Genomic DNA, 17,697 nt, shown 5'->3' with positions numbered 1-17,697 from the left:
AATATCGTTCTTGTGTTGTTCTTTTCTTTTCGTATCGTACCAGTCCGAAGACTTTCTTAAGGCATAATGCCTCAAAGAATTCAGATAGACCCCTGAAATGCCTTTGAAAACATCTAACGTGATGTTCAAATCTATGAAGAAGAAAACATGGTTATTCTCGTATCAATATATTTTCTTTGTTTCGTGTTTACCGCTTAGGTACCGTCTCAACAACTACCACATCAGCCCCAGAGACTACCTCCGAGTCTACAACGCCTGGTAGGGTTCGGGATGTTTGTTTAAAAAAAAACAAGAAGAAAGTCTTTCATAATTTTAAAGATTTGATTTTCTGATTTTTAGTGTTCCAATCACCTGAAAAAATATTTGGCAAGAATGTGCAAAATCAACTTTAGGGACTTCAGGTCAGATTACACGTATAATGTGTCATATTCGACCATAACAATAAAGAAAGTAAATACCTTTCCATAGCCTTGTGGTTTTGTGTTCACAGACATCTTTCAGCATATCAATCTATAGGTCTTAGGTAGAGCTCTCAAAGATTTCTGGTGTGTGCTTAATAGGCCATCCCAATGTTTCGTAAATGGCAACCGCAGTCGAAATTCGAGAGCCATCAATCTGTTTGGCATATCAAATGTTGCATATTCATTTGAAAGATAAGAAGTTGTCTTGTCGGACAAAATATACATGCACCATTTAAAAATAAGAACAAATTTCTATACATACAAATAATAATAGAGAGGTGGCAATCCATGAGATCGATAGCAAGAATATGAACAAATAGGGGGAATTAGAATTTTGAGCTTACAACTGCTATGGAAGGAGCAGTGTAATTTCAATCTTTTGTTGATTTCCTTGCACGATAAGACAACAGAACACAGACACGTCTGAAGAAGAGAAAAAGTATACAATGAATTTGATGACAAGAAACCTCCTCAAAATGTCCTTAATTGACATAATATAAATTCAAAGTGTCCCTAAGAGGCATAAACATATATTACTTCGATATTTACTTTGAATTATCACATTCTTATTATAGAATTCATTCCACGGCAACATGTTAGTCAATATCAATGCAATAATATGAGTGACAAAATAAGACCTGGGTAAAACCTAAACTCTTTCTATGTTTGAATGTCAAATTATTAATCCACCTTTTTCTTTCTCGTTCACCACTAGAAACAACTAACCGAGGTGACACGGGTACGTACGAGTTTTGTTAAAACTTTGAAAGTAATTGTTTAGGCTTGCTATACATTCAAAGGAGTCGGTAACAAAATGAGCCGGAAAATACTTTTGATTAGTCATTTTTCCACATTTATTATTAGAATATATGTTCTCCTCTCGAATTGATACAAAATGCTCAGTGAATGTCACGTCTTAAAAACGTTTTATTCCCATTTATTCGAAGCAGAATGTTTATGATATTGTAGGAATCAAAGTGATATAACTTCTGGATAGAAACTTCTGGTTGCAGAGTCTAAAGGTTAATCGTCACATTCAAATCCCATTCTCAATCGTGTCTAGTGTATTTTTCAATAAGCAATCGTCTTTTTGTATTTCTACTCATTTGTTGTCATAGACACGACAACTGCACGCACACGGCCTACCCCGGAGTCAACTCCAACTACTCAATCGAGTAAGTACCCATCCTATATCTTCTCCATTATGTCCATATTGAAACGTATTTGCTAGCCAAAAAAGTCTTTGATGTAACGTAATTATTCGGAGTAAACTGTTTAGTAACGTGAAATTACATAATCTGTATGTGAATATCACAGTCACTATATGGATGACTATCGCGATATGAAAATATATGTGATTCACTTGATACTTCAGAATACACATGTGAAACGTGTTCATCAATCGGCGGATTCCCAAGCAAATATTTGTTTTCTTAGTTTGGAGTTTTCTATTGCATTTCAACCTCGCTAAATAAGTCAAATAATGCATTTCAATGGAGACATGCTTTAAATTTGATCAACTAATTAAAATCGAACGATACTTCTCCCTCTTATACGAGACACTTAAAGTTTACATTTTTCTTCAAGTGACATTGTTCAGCACGAACAATTATTATTATTTTTATCTCGAATTTTTGTTATCTCGAAATGCAAACTGTTTTAATTTGTTAACCGTGATCTTAGACCCAAGTTCGTGCTTAACTGAACAAGCTGAATACGGATCAATGATTTTAAGCACTGTAAACAATATAAAGATGTATATGTTATCATGATAATTTTTCATGCGTGACTCTGTACATAATTCTTTGTGTATTTTTGTTTGCAGGCACTACAACACCATATGTGTGCTACGATAACATCACATCTGCAAACTATCCAGTACGTATCATAATCTTGTCAAAAGCTGTAGATTGACATTCTCCGCATTATCTATTAAATATGAAATCAGAAAAGTTATAAATATGAATATTATTATGCATAGTCAGTTTTTGCAATCCCTAATCCTGGATGTGTCCCTCGAATGATATGCCTATTTCCCGCAATAAATAGCACCTACATGCAGGTTATAAAACAGTTCGTCATTCGGGTAATTAAGGCTAGAGGAGGGTTTTTAAGCCAAGCTTTCGTACTCAATACAAATTTCCTGCCGATCGACTTCCATGTCAAGCCGGCGAACTTGCGAATCGCTACCTGCGGCAGATGAAAGGTTCAAACAGATTTTTAGTTATTACCAGCTCACACACACAATGTGACTGATATCATCAGTTCCGACTTACAAATAAATTTGTGATGTGATGGTTATTTCACCTGACTGCTATAAAGAAAGCATACATGCTTGTAAGAAAGCAACCATACGGTCGACGGATTTAGGTCCTCTTCGAGGGACCTGGTAGTGAGGATTAATTCTTTACCAAAGGGCACTAGCGCATCGACTTGGTTTCGAACCCGGGTCACCGGATTACGAGACCACTGCTCTACCACCTGAGCTATCGCTGATAAATGATCAGTTAAGATATATTAACGAGCAATACCAGAAGGAAATATTGTGAAAAATTAGAGATATTCCTAATCTCTCTTTCCTACTGCAACAATTCATTATGGCTCTATTTCATATTGGGCGTTACACAGAAAATGTGCACGTGCACTTTAAAAGTGACGCCATTCGTATATATGGGATAAAGGGGGCCGTAGTCGGAGCTTTCACATCGCAGTCCCTGTCAGGCTCGGTCTGCCAATACCTTGCGCGTTCTTCGACCACATTTCACACAATTTTCACCATTTTAGCTGATATTTAAAGATAGTTAAAAAGTGCCCTATGCCTTGCCCAGCCGATATTGGAATCAACCTTCAAAATATGTTATTAATGATGGGTTGGCTGATTCGGGAACTGCGGTTACTTGTTTTTATGTATTTAAAAAAAAGAATTACTAACGCCATAACGGTCCAGTGTAAACAAAAGAAAATTAACTCTACACCAAAGCTCAGACTGTTTTGTCTCTTCTCATTCTCTCACTCTCTTTTTCTGTCCTTGTTATCTTTGCAGATCGGTGACTCTGTGACAAGACCTTGCGAAAGATGCATGTGTGTCCAAAATTTTGGCTTGATGTGCACACGGACATTCTGCAACCTTCAACCTAGTGACTGCGAACAGGTATTTGCGAGTTGGAACAGATCGATACAGACTTAACTAGATCCATCATGATTCTACAAATCATTTTAAGTTCCCGTAGTCATCTTTGTCAGTCATATTCAAAAACTTTTCACATGTAATGCAGACAAATTTAAAACAGTTAAACAATGAACATGAATAAATGGGAAAATATCGACCAAAATAAGAGGGAGATTTCCTATTCTCTTAGTTCCATTCACTATACATATATGCGGTGTCTGAACGGTTTTCATAGGCAGTGGTATGTATATAGCAGCGTCTTAACAATTCGTTAAAACATTGGTCACTTTCCTCGACATTAATTCAAATTAGGGCAGCTTTTTGCCACTTTATGCAATTTTTAACTCAGTTTTATTTTGTGTCACTAAAATCTCTAATTTTATAATCCAATCACAGCGAATTTCATTTAAATTCGAAATGCATAATCGGCAGTCTAGACCACGCTCACATATTAGTCATTCCATTTTAAAACAGCTTCTACTAAAGAAATACAAAAACAAAAAAACAATCCGCTCACTTTTTACCAATAAATTCTAATTTCGTGTATAGTATTTCTTTCGTTTCATGATGCACTATTTTTCTCAAACATATTCTTCTGTAAATGTTCATTTATTCATGATTTCATTTTATTCTTTGAAGGGTGAATCAGTGGTCAACACTGATGACGGATGCTGTGAGTGCCGCGAACTTACTACTACCCCGGGGACAACAACCCCAGGTAGGGCTATTTACTAGCACAACAGTGTAATGAGGTACCCGAGTACACTCCCAGGCTCACAGGCGAATACTCGAGTATTCGGAAGCCATGTTTTTTTATAATTTTTTTGAATTTTTTTGAATTTTTTTGAATTTTTTTGAATTTTTTTGATTTTTTTTGATTTTTTTGATTTTTGGATTTTTTTCCTTTTTTTTCTTTTTTTGCCACTACCATACCACTCGGCAGTTTCTCAGGTCCCTCGCGCAGCTCGCTGAAAACGCATGCAACTTTACTTTGAGTTGCAGTTGAAGGCACCGATTTAATAAGAATAATAACAGTAAACAATGCTGTTTTAAAAACCAAAGATGGCAGAATAATCATTGTCCTCCAAGTCCAAACAGAAATCTGGACATTTGGTCCCAGTTTCTGAAAGGTGAGTTTGACAGTGCTTGAGTTTGGAAACATTTTTACCGACGGTACCATGCCAGCGGATGCTGCTCTCCCTGGCACGGGTAAGCGTGGGCCTGGACATTTTTTTTTTTTTTTTTTTTTTTTTTTTTTTTTTTTGTTTGCGGCCGAATATTCGGGTACAAGAAATCGTACCAGAGTAGTTGTCAACCGTGCGGGTACTCGAGCATTCGACTACCCGTCGCAGCCTTACTATTTACGTACCAATCAGAGGACGCATCCTTATTATATTTGATAATGGAAATATGGATGTAATGTTATATTGATATGTAAAGCACGGCTACTATACAAATAATCTCTACTGGTATTTATCACATTAGCCCATTGATGGCTGGATTCTCTCACTGTGCTTACTGCGATAAGTCTAATACAGGGACCACCCGGTTCCCGTAGTCAAGTGGGTTATACATTGTATCGTGTTATTACCACGGGTGAAGCTGAGCCGTCATGACAAGTTGCAAAGTCACTCACGAAATTGCTTCCTGAATTTACTTCACCTGGTTGAAGAGTGGCAAATGTAGATTAATATCTTGAAAAGGACATTAGTGACCCACCAGTATCCACAACCATGTGACGTATCCACTGCAGTAGACCAATACACCAGGGGCCCGTTTCATAAAACTTGTTATCTATAACAACTGCTACATTTCTACAACACATTTGCCACATTTGCTCTCAGCCAATCAGATGCCATGATTTCAGTAGCTTATAACAGTAGCTTGTAACTTGTTATTGGTAACAAGTTTTACGAAACTGGGCCCTGTACCCTTACTACATGACCAAAGTAAGCCAAGATGTGTACTGACCGTTATTTACATCTTAACCATTCTACACCAATGTATGACAGCTACTCTGATGTTTCTGAGCAACACTAATAATATCGAGTATATCTTAGCACTCTTTCCACCACACAAGGTGCTCAAGGAACTCCAATCACGAAAATATGACACCGGTTTTAGGTAGTCTAACGTTCCGGTGGTATCATCATTCACTGAAATCCTTACATCGACACCCTTGGACACCAGGGTGAATAGTTGCAAATGTAGATTTATGTTTTGCAAAAGAGACTCATCGGGGTTTTGAACCCGTGACCTTCACATCTCCAGTCAAGTATTCAAACCTATGATAAAGACTTGAATATAGCAGAGCAAAATAAGTTGTAGTGAACAATGTGCTGCTAATTTTATGAATATCATGTAATTGCAGCTTGCCTGGCACCTAAGATTTACCGAGATAACTGCGACTGCCAGCGAACCTGTGAAGACATGATAACACCATGCACAACGCCTTCACCTGATGCGGAGTGCGATTTCGGTTGCTTCTGCCGAGAAGGGATGGTGATGGCTTCGGTGAACGACACGGAATGTGTTCTGGAAGAGGACTGCTTTCCAGTCTGTGAATTCAATAACCAAACATATCAGGTGAAAATTACTTTTTGTGGAATCTCTATCAATATTCAAGATTACTTGAAATATATCTTTGCAGGTGGATGGCTAAATTGTGACATTTTATAATTTAAGATGATACTTTAAAAATACAATTTCGATATCCTAAAACACAAATACAATGAATATACATATACATAGATATAAGCATACATACACATAAATATAATTATATGTACATATTGTTATATACATATATATATTTATATATATATAATAAAGGATAAAAATACAAATGTAAATGTAATCATAACCAATTTAAATTGTAAATATGTTTCCTGATTTGACAGAGTGGAGAGAAATACCAGGATGTGGACGATCCATGTACTGAGTATACATGCCTAGGAGAAGGTTTTGCAACTAGCAAGTACGAGTGCAGGCTGCCATGTGAGGTAACGAAGTCTCTTTCTTAAATGTGTGCGCGTGTAGAAGGGTGTGTGTGTGTGAGTGTGTTAGTGCTTTACGTGTGTTTGTTCTGGTTGTCTCCTTTTAAGTTATTTTTATAGTCATCAAAACTAGTTTGTTCTGCGATTTAGGGGCTTCATGCTGGCTTCCAATATTACTTCTAGAAAGAGAAATGTTTGAATACAATCGCATTTAACGAAAAGCGACTAATGAGTAGACAACTCAATGAGCTAAAATGAGACCCCTACGTAAAAGTTTTGAGGTTGATTTTATACGATTCACACTTTATTAATTTTTTTATCTTAATAGGTGATTGTTAAGCTTTTAGCAAATGGTGTAATTGTTAGCAGGACAGGAATGATAGTGAAGGTGGGATACACTAAAAAAAAAAAAAAAAAAAAAAAAAAACTGTTTTTCTGTCGGCATCAGGAGTTGTTCTTTAAACATAATAACTAATAAGAATATGGTAAATTAAAAAATGAAAATGAATAAAGAAGAATGACCTTGTTGTAATATTCTCTATCTAAGGCACTACCCCGGACATTTACCATCAGAGACAAATATCTACCCAGTAGTTGTCTTAGAATAATGATAAGGAGTCACTTTCTGGGGGGGGGGGGGTAGCATTTGTCCGGGGGGTTATTAGCCGAAAATAAGCCATATTTATGTAATGTATCTATGCAAATGTGTTAATTTATTACACATGTTCATATTGGAAGCCTCTAATTTAAACCAAAGCTGTCATTCAGTTTTTACTATCCTCCATCCGACTCCAATTTAAGACATTCAGACAAGATCTACTATCACGTGACTTGAGCATTAAACAAATTAAATTATTAAACACCAGCTGGCCTCGTACCTTCACAACAGTATCCACAAATAGGCAATTTTTAATGTTTTTGAAAAAGTGTAACGAATATTAAGCTTTAGCGTTATATAATTTCCAAATGCCTTCATGATATTCAGAGTTCTCAAGATTACATACAAACTGGGCTAGCAATGACCTTTCCAAAAAAAAAAAAATCGAAAGAGATAATGGTTGTAGCAGTAACTGAAACGACATAAGTGGGACTTTCACATTGTTCAAGTTTTAGAGTACAGGTTACTTCCAATTTTAATAGTATACATTTTTTCTATAAAACTTAATTTGTTGTCTAAATCGTAATGTCACTCTCAAAAGAATCCATTTTCTATAACATGTTACATACGTTTAGAATGGAGTTATATTTTGAATGTACATTTAATATATATTTTTCATTTAATATATACAGCCAAGCAACTTTCCTCCCGGCTGCTGTACTGGTTGTGGTAAGTCAAAGTCACAGGATAATAACTGTAGCGTCTAATAGAAATTCACTCAGTTAAAAAAGAAATTGCACTCTTTATTGTTCACACTTTTCATATAAACCCCCAATCTCATATTAATAATAAAATGTGTATTAAAATTAAAGAAAAAATCCTACCAACAATTGCACATTTTATTATCATACAGTGCGTCCCAGAAAAAACGTAACCGAGAATTATCGATGTTTTATCATAACTAAATCACAATTATAATTAATAAATGACACATATTTGTAAAGCTTGGATCCTCCTCTTTAATTTGATGCAACTCTTACGAGGCTTATGAATCTTATGATGATCAGCCATGCATCAAGTCTTTCGTCTTCTTTGTGCATAGCTGATCGTCTTTCGTCTTCTTTGCGCATTGCTGATCGTCAACGAAACGGAGTTAAGTCTTTTGTCAACTCCGTTTGTTGCTACGGCAGGCAGCCAGTGAGAACGAACTCGTTTAATCAAATTATGGAAATGAAAGCGTTACTTTAAACAAACATAAATTTGTTATTCCTGGTTCATTTTTTCCTAATTGAGGTGTCATAAGAAAGGGCAGAAATTGAACTTTCTGGAAATGTGATTTTCTCTTTGAAATTCAGATACCGCTCGCCAAATGACTTTTTGGTTTCCTCTCTTCAAATTGAGTAACTTATGCATGAAATATGCATCATATGAGTTGCATTAAATGAAAAAAGAGGATTTTAGCTTTACAAATATGTGTCATTTATTAATTATGATTGTGATTAAGTTATGATAAAACATCGGGACGCACTGTTTACCGCACGAGATCGCAGGCTTGCCACGAGAGCGGATGAGCACAAATAAGTCAATTTACAGAAGATTCGCGCTGACAATTCCATATGCTTCTTTATATTATAATGTCCCATTTCAGGTATTGATGGACCATAAGACAACCATGGTCTCCAGTAGATTTATAATAGAAACATAAAAATTAAGTAAAGGCCGTTCGTAAAAAAAAAAAAAAAAAAAAAAAAGAAGAAAGAATAGTACCACTTTTGAGTGTGGCGCATGTAAATTATTTAGATAGCACTTAACGAGATAATTTTTGTGTTGGGAAACGAAAGTTTATCCATATTATCCTATTCTGCTCTTTTCTGTTCTAGTTACCACACCTAAAGGATTTGAGGAAAAGGGTAAGTCAACATTCGAAATCATGACGAAAGAGGATGTCCACCCTGATATTCAATAACAGCGTAAAAAATAGAAAAAAAAACACAGTTGGTATTGTTTAAGCAACATCTGATTGAAAATATGACAGTTGTTATCACTGAAACAAACATTGTCAACACTGGGACGTATCTTTCGAAGTCCGCTTCCATTTGCGCGGTAAAAAATTCAATATAAATCAATTTTCCTACAGTAGTTATCAATGAGGAAATAGATTCGTTTCCTGCAATGATTATATCCAGGGTGTGTTTGAGTAAAAACTGAAAAGAAAAAGAAAACTAATTTTCTGTTTTTACTATAAAGTAAATTGGAGGCGACCTCGCGGCAATATACATATCCTTCTAGATCAAAGAGTTGTCATTTTGTGTTTGATCGATTACATCTTCAAACTTCAACATTGATTATTTTGTAATCTAATGAGTCATTTTTAATATGCCAACACGTGGAATCAATATTTATACCTTATTTTCATTTGTTTTTCTTTATCAATATTCGTAGCCTGTGTATACCTCGGCACAAAGTATCCGGTGAGTTGAATATTTTCGTTTGAATTTATAATACTTTGTTGTGTGTGGGGGGGGGGGGCGAAACAAAAAGAAGGGTTAGTGATCGAGACATTAAAAAAGGAGCTCTATAATAAGTTAACACGGCACAATTTATTTTTCACTTCTGTGACATCTCCCATATTTCAAGTATGTGATGCAGTTTTGTTTAATGTGAGTTCCAGATCAAAGTGATAACATTTTTCCAATGTATGAAATTCTGTGAAAATAGATGACGAAATCAAGTTTAACGGGCTACATATTTGCATACAACATCACTACTTATCATATCAATTAATACGCTTAAATCGATTTGAGAAATTGTATTTAAACTGATTATTTTTCAGGTGGGTACTGTTATCCGGCTGGAAATGGCGATACCATGCATGGTCCTGCTGTGTCAAGATGATGGCGTTCTTATATTCAAACCTGAGGAATATAACTGTTCCGTGGGATGTGAGGTATTTTATTTTTCCTTATTCCCCCTTTAAGTAGAGTACACATATTTTACAAAGAGCTTAAAGGTGTTTTATCTGGGACTTTGGTAATCTTTGCCTTGCTTTTTTTCTCATTCGGTAATAACATACACAAAATAAGCTGTAAAGGGTACATGAGCATTTGTCTACATCAATAACCCACTTCTTGTAATAGCCAAAATTAAACTGATTGAATCTTTGCGCAACATAAAACGTACGACCATTCGGTACAATGGTCTTAAAATCAGACTATTAATTACTGGCTCTATAGCTCTTAAGTCGATTATCTTCCCACTTTATCTTCCCACTTTTAAAGACATTTTCAACCCCACCTTTTTTAGGGAAGTTCTAAATTAGTGTTATCTTTCAAATGCCGTTGGAATTTAACCATTTCATTTTTTGGGGCTGCAGATTGGACATAGTACGTTTAACCTTACCTAAAACACAATTTCAACTCAGACCTAAACCTGGTTGCTGTAGTTTCTGGGAATATAGTGTTGTTCATATGATGGTAATCATTAATATCGACGCACTCTTTTTTATGTTTTTTGGTAATATCATTATTAACAATAAATACATTTATTGTAGCTACTTTGGGACCTAAAAGAAGAACTGATCAACTTTGTTTGTTGATCTGAAGCGGGTGATCACTCGATCTTTATTTTAATTCAAATATTTTATAGATTTAGAATTAATAATAATAATAATAATACTTATTTTTGTATATAGCGCTTAACACAAATGTCTTTAGGCGCTTTACAAATATATTATTATAGTCCATGTAAAATATTTCAGTGTTTTGTCTCTTTATGTGTTATGATGTTTGTATGTCATATTTTATGATTGTAAATAAAACCTAATACAAACTATTATCTACGACGAAAAAAGAATCCCGGAGCTCATTGTTGCTGGAGCAAAATTTAGATAGTTCATGAATGACAGTCAATAACATACATTGCGAAGCGACTGTGTCAATAGAGTTTGTGCCTCGTATTAACCATACATCTGTCAACCCTAAACAGTATGATGTATCGTGTGTGTAAGTGGGTAATAAACGCTGTTGCCCAATAAATTGGATTTTTTGTTTTCTTCTTCATCCCTCTTTTCATGAAGTGATAGTGACGATACAGTGTAACATTACTCGGTTTTCTTGCAATAGAGTTTATATTTGCTGAATACAGTACCCTGTAATAAAAAGAAAAGAGAATGATTAAATTAATATTTCAATAGGATTTCTTCTTAATGTATACCGTTTATTGATCAATCCCTACGGCTTTTCAGATCTGATAACAAATATAAATATTAGCTTTCAAGAAAGAAAAATCATATTCTGACAATCACTTGGTGAATACAGGTACAAGGGTTATGCCCAACTTTATTGGAACAGTGTAGTTCCGAGCTGTGCTAGATGTTCAAATGTTGTATAACCTTCTTAACTTCTCTCTCTAGGCTGGTGTTGACTACCCAAGCGACTGCTGCGACGAGTGCAGTGAGTATTTCCTATGCTCGAAATAATATAATAATGATAGTGATGATGGTATTGAAAATATTATTGAACAAGGATATAAAGAGAGTGATAATAGTGATGGTGATGATGATCATCATCATGATGACACCAACAAATAGCAATTGTGATAATAATACAAGATATAATTATAACGAATATTGATATATCTGTAAAAAATATATATACAGTTAACAACTAAATTATTCAAACCCCTTGTACATGTTCTTTCTGCGAAACTAAAGAATGAAAGGCGTACTGGTTGAATTAGTGCCTTTGTCGAATACTTTTAGATTTAAGCTTTACTATGTCACATTCTCAAGAAATATAAGTCAGGACAAATCAATTTTATACATACTTCAAAAGCTACAAAACTTGGTAGGGGTATGAATAATTTATTCGTGAACGGTATATAAATATATATAAATATTTCCACTATGTCAGTAGTGTGATCTCTGTATTTAGGTCACTTCAAAACGTATCATTATAACAGTTGATAAAGTAATGCAATTTGTGTGGGAAGGCAATGATTTAAAATAAAAGTATTAATTGTCTGCCAGTCTTTAAGAGGTTTGGTTAAATGTTACTATATTATTACCTTTTTTAAAGGCACACTGTCCTACTTGTAGCTACTTGCTCCCTCTATGTAGAAAACTTCCCCAATCGGTGCCTGTTGGTCCCCCATGATCCTCTTTTTCTTATGTTAAATGAGAGCTGAGTTAATGAGATAGCCACCTGTCACAGTGACCTCGCTGGCTCGCTGGGTGGTCTAATCCCTTCTAGCTGAAGTAGTAAAACATGCCTTCAATTCCAAAGTCGGAATTTTAACCCATTGGAAAATTAGATAACTTCTCGTCAGATGGACTAGTGCAACGGGACACAAATCCTGATCCGAGCTCCGCAGAAAAATAAACGGCTAGAGTGGAAAGTTTATAATAAAATCAGATTCTGGAGGCATAACATTTTGTCATATTGTTCAACTACTCGCTAATCGAATCCACTTTAAATGTATTATATTAAACAGAAACGGTGGAAACAACTGCTTCTCCTACAACAACAGGTGAGTTCAAGCTATTATACAAATGTTATAGGTACAATTATACACTTGTATAAGGGACCTGATTTATATTTTAGAAAATAACTAAGCTCTTCGCGAGTGATTTCAGTGTTTCACAATTGATATTTTAATGCACGCCTTTGACGAGTGTGCACTCTGCACCACGTTTCCATAGGCAAGAACTAGATGGCCATTATTTCATTGTTACATCATACCACTTGGGCATAGGTATCATGAATCTTTCCCTTGGAAAATGGCTAATCTCGAATCGAAAAAAATTGTTATTTAGTGTAACTGAGACATGCTCGTTTATATAATCCATCATTGTGTCCCTAAGAAAAAAAAACCTTCATTTCATCTAATGAAAACTGCTAGAATGTGGGAATGGATCACTTAAAATTGAAAGATTTAGACGTTCGTTATTATTATTGAGGATGTTAATGAAATAACTCCAATAATAGCTTGCAATATTATGACTTATTGTGATATTTGTTTATATCGAATCAACTTTGGGACTTTAGGTCAGATTACACGTATGATGTGTCATATTCGACCATAACAATAAAGAAAGTAAATACCTTTCCATAGCCCTGTGGTTTAGTGTTCACAGTCATCTTTCAGCATATCCATCCATAGGTCTTAAGTAGAGCTTTCAAAGATTGCTGGTGCGTGCTTAATAGGCCATCCAAATGTTCCGTAAATGGCAACCGCAGTCGAAATTCGAGGGCCATCAATCTGTTTCACATTTCCATTGTTTCATATTTGATTGAAAGGTAAAAAGTTGTCTTCTCGGACAAAATATACATAAACCATTTAATCACAAGAACGAATTTCTATTTTTTCTTCTTTTTAGACATTTGGCAATCCATGAGATCGATAGAAACTAGCTTGAATATGAACCAATAGGGAAATTAAAACTTTGAGGTTACGATTGCTATTGAAGAAGCAGTGTTTTTCTAGCCCGATAAGACAACAAAACGCAGTCACATTTTAAAATATCAAAATAAAACAATGAATTTGATGAGAAGAAACCTTCTCATGTTTTCTTAGTTGACCTTATATGAGTTCAACGTGCCCTTAATATACAATTTTCAAACAAAGGCGCGAGCGAAAAATGAGTGCCAACTCGCTTTAACATCCATTACCGCGATATTCAATTTTGACAAACACATTTTTATTATAGAATGTCTATGCGGTAATATGAGTGATAAAATATAACCTAGGTAAAAGCTAAACTGTTTGCATGATCGAATGTCAAATTAAAACCACGCCCTTTTCTTTCTCATTCACCACTAGAAACAACTAACCGAGGTGACACGGGTAAGTTTTAGTATTTTTTAATCTTTGAAACTATTTGTTTCGGCTTGCTATACATTCAAAGGAGTCTGAAACAAAATGAGCCGGAAAATAGTTTTAGCTGTTTTTTTTCAAGATTAATTGTTAGAAGTTATGTTCTCCTCTAGAATTGATACAGAACGCTCAGTACATTTGTTTTCCATCAATTACTCCAAGGAAAATGCTAATGATATCGTAGGAATTGAAGTAATATTTTCTTAATTGGATGACGACCCCATCGGGAAATATAATACGTCATGATATGAACGACTTTGGTGCATCAACAGGGACGACAGTCTGGGACAAACAATCAAATGGTTGTACTACAAATTGTCATACATGGAACTTCAGGATCTTACGCCGTCACAAAGTCTAGAGGGATCAATTGTCATATTCAAAATCCTTGCTCAAACATGTCAAGCGCGTGTTTCAATTTGCAATTGATTTGTTGTATTCCTATTCCTTTGGTATCATAGATACGACAACTGCACGCACAAGGCGTCCACCCGTGCCTACCACCGCGTCTACAACGTCTGGTAGGATTCGAGATGTTGGTGTTAACAATATCTTTTAACATTTTACATGATTTATTGGTTCATGGTGTTGCAATCACCTGGATTTTGTATGGAGCAAAAGTGTGATAAATCAACCTAGGAGCTTAGGTCATATTACACATATAATGTTCCATATACGACTATAGAAAATATCTGATTTTATTATAAACTTTCCACTCTAGACGTTTATTCTTCGGCGGAGCTCAGATCAGGCTTTTTATTTTCCCCTTTGTACTTACTATTAACTGTATGTCACGTTTTAATAGTAACACCATGTAATTCTTTTTTTTAAAAATAGTCGTAAATGGTATGATGAGCTCCGCTAAGATCTATTGATTATTCGGATGATATTTATTTTTTAACCTTTTTTAGAGGATGATTTTACACATTTTAGCTGTATGTAAATCATTGATCATTTTTTAAGCTGATTGTTCACTTGTTATCTCCGCCCTATGGTTAATTTAAATGAATGCGACTCCGTCTAAAGTAGAAATTCACATCATTTCATTTTCAAATTGTTTCACAAAATTGTGAGGAACTTTGACAATGCTTTACGTGAATTCGCAAATTTGGGGAGGAGAGGGGGGGGGGGGCAGGGGACTTTTAGTTGTTTTGAGACGGGTGTTAGTTTCTTGATTAGATGTTCCATATACGGTTGCAAAATCAAGAATTATTCTGATTATTGATTGTATTTATTATTTCATGTAGAAGGCACTACCACCACTACTTCTACGACAAGGCCCGCCACCACCGCAGGTAAGACTACGTTGATGTTTTTCTACACTACAATGATTCTTTATATTACGAGTTTCGCGAGTTCCTTGTTTCATTCTTCCGGACACGTAACGTTCATATAAATAATAATAATAATAACAGGCTTTTGCATAACGCCGTCTTTCTAGACAATGCTATTCCGAGGCGCACAAGAAAAATAGAAAGAATGAGAAAGTTTTTGAAGGATAGGAGAGAGGAATTTTATTCGCAAATCATTATCTGATTGTGCAAATGCAAATAACTAAGTAATTGACCTTTTTTCTTCTCTTCCGCAGCTCCTACAACTACAGTCACCGGGGAAGGTAATTCCGATTCCGTTTTCCCATGCAGTTGAAATGGTTTCACGTTTGATTTTATCATGCCTACCGTAAATATCTGAATTATTCACGTATTACAATACAACTGCTCTCAAAGAATGTAATGTAAAAGATGTATTGGTTTTACGAGAGACAAATCCGTGAAGACCGCGAGCGATCTCCTTCGCTGAGACTTGCAGTTCAGGGGCGTAATAACGGCAAGAACAAAGGTAGGTTCACATTTAATTGTTTAACTAATATATTATATACGTGTATGAAAGAAGAAACTTCAGTCATTTTTGTATGCTCGAAGCCGCGTATATTTAGGTCACTTCTGTGCTGACAGAAATGGTTCGTGTTCAGGCTCTCGTGTTATAAGCTGGCATTGCTGTCTTTAGCTTCCTCATGTATGGTTCAATTTCGGCGTCAAGACGAAAAGAGTATAATAAGTCTGTGTGTTCGTTGCTATTCTTCGTATTTTTTAGTACCAATCATCTCTTTTATAGAGAAGAACTTTTTCATGTAACAGAATACCTTCAATAAATTATGTCGGGGAACTTGCTGTCATTGTTTGAAAAATCTAGTTACTCTTTTGGCGTTTGTGGAGCTGCAAAAGTGTAACGCTAAAGTGTAATGGCCGGGAGCGGTTAATTTTTCATAACTAAACGAGGCAGAAAAAGAAGAAGATTGGCATCACAAATATTTATGATTGAGTGGACGGAAAACGTAGATGAAGGCTTATGTTCCTTAAAAATTATGAAAAGACGCAAAAAGCGTATAAACATGTTGGAGACAGTCATTCCACCTTTTGTGCTTTGACTCAATACATGCATACGTAGAAAGGGTGTTTGATGCCGGGAATTGTGCGTAGGAAGAAAGGTTATAAAACTTTAAATTGGCAACAAATTGAGAGGCTCAAAATCATCGTTTTTCTATCAAATTTGGCCACATGCTGTTTTCAGAGACGTAGCATAATTACCTCTGTGTATTGTTTTCAGTTACATCTTATTTTAATGTAACATTAAAAGAAAATATTGTTGCCAAATTGTAGAACAACATGACCAACTTAGCCCTTAAAATATCCCTGTCCTTACAGGATTAAAGGTGTTTATAGGTATCTCATCTACACATTCACCCCACCCCTCGCATTCTTTCACTTACATCCCTTATAGTTCCATTATTCTATGAATCTAAATCAACGAATAAGAGTATTCGAAACTGCTGTATCACCAGTGCCAGATGAGAACACAAATATCTTCAGCAATTTTTTTCCTTGAAAAAAGCGTTCATCTATATTCTGGTCATTTTAGTATTTTCAAATTTCACACTCTTTAAGCACTGATAGCGTTACTATTAGCAAATAACAAATTAGAATTCACTTTTAGATTTAATATCCCTACTGCATTTCTATGCCAAATGTATTTGTGATGATTATCAAACATATTCGGGTATATTTCGATTAACAACCTGTTATGTGTGATATTATGTGGATATAGGCCTACCAAAATTTGTCAACCGGCACGCAATATAGACTAGTAAAGAAAATTAGATATAGTCTTTAATAATAATAGTACATTTATAAAGCGCAGAAACTATCCAACATTAGGTATATATTCTACTGCGCTACAAGAGCTCCTGATATGCTTAGATTTACGGTACAGTTAATTAAAAAGAAGTGTTTTCAGTTTTGACTTAAAGACGTTTACAGATGGTGATTTCCTGACTTCAAATGGCAAGTTATTCCAGAGTTTTGGGGCTGCACAAGCAAATGCTCGATCACCTAGCGTTATTTTTGTTTTGATAGATGGGATCTGTAGCAACAAAGTATCTCGGGAACTGCGCAAGTTGCGATTGTGTTGATTAGGTTTGAAATTCAACAGTTCTTTGATATAAGTGGGAGCTTGACCAAGAAGTGCTTTATATACAATCAGCAAGATTTTGAATGTTATTCTCTGGCGTACTGGTAACCAATGTAGATTTCTCAAAATTGG

The 17,697-nt window shown here is 35.2% G+C and overlaps 1 protein-coding gene and 2 long non-coding RNA genes across 3 annotated transcripts in view; all 3 read left to right on the top strand.

The window, feature by feature from the left end:
• The first annotated feature begins 196 nt into the window (after window positions 1-196).
• LOC115926020 lies at window positions 197-2,339 on the top strand. The gene is made up of 4 exons (XR_004064925.1): window positions 197-258; window positions 1,177-1,200; window positions 1,580-1,636; window positions 2,287-2,339. It is a non-coding gene; the product is annotated as an uncharacterized LOC115926020 (long non-coding RNA).
• Window positions 2,340-3,131: 792 nt separating this feature from the next.
• LOC115926021 lies at window positions 3,132-6,077 on the top strand. The gene is made up of 3 exons (XR_004064926.1): window positions 3,132-3,612; window positions 4,270-4,348; window positions 6,002-6,077. It is a non-coding gene; the product is annotated as an uncharacterized LOC115926021 (long non-coding RNA).
• Window positions 6,078-6,112: 35 nt separating this feature from the next.
• Window positions 6,113-17,697, top strand: part of LOC105443099 (mucin-2-like) — a 62,644-nt gene continuing 51,059 nt past the window's right edge. Inside the window, exons 1-12 of the mRNA XM_030990896.1 lie at window positions 6,113-6,216; window positions 6,531-6,632; window positions 7,917-7,953; window positions 9,105-9,134; window positions 9,667-9,695; window positions 10,058-10,171; window positions 11,636-11,675; window positions 12,715-12,750; window positions 14,044-14,067; window positions 14,559-14,618; window positions 15,345-15,392; window positions 15,686-15,712. Coding sequence (XP_030846756.1) covers window positions 6,130-6,216; window positions 6,531-6,632; window positions 7,917-7,953; window positions 9,105-9,134; window positions 9,667-9,695; window positions 10,058-10,171; window positions 11,636-11,675; window positions 12,715-12,750; window positions 14,044-14,067; window positions 14,559-14,618; window positions 15,345-15,392; window positions 15,686-15,712 — 634 coding nt within the window. The 5' untranslated portion in view covers window positions 6,113-6,129. The remainder of the gene's footprint in view (window positions 6,217-6,530; window positions 6,633-7,916; window positions 7,954-9,104; window positions 9,135-9,666; window positions 9,696-10,057; window positions 10,172-11,635; window positions 11,676-12,714; window positions 12,751-14,043; window positions 14,068-14,558; window positions 14,619-15,344; window positions 15,393-15,685; window positions 15,713-17,697) is intronic.

The sequence above is a fragment of the Strongylocentrotus purpuratus genome, unplaced genomic scaffold, assembly GCF_000002235.5.
Source record: "Strongylocentrotus purpuratus isolate Spur 01 unplaced genomic scaffold, Spur_5.0 spur5_scaffold_19, whole genome shotgun sequence".
NCBI lineage: Eukaryota > Metazoa > Echinodermata > Echinoidea > Camarodonta > Strongylocentrotidae > Strongylocentrotus > Strongylocentrotus purpuratus.
This window is presented reverse-complemented; position numbering and strand designations above follow the sequence as displayed.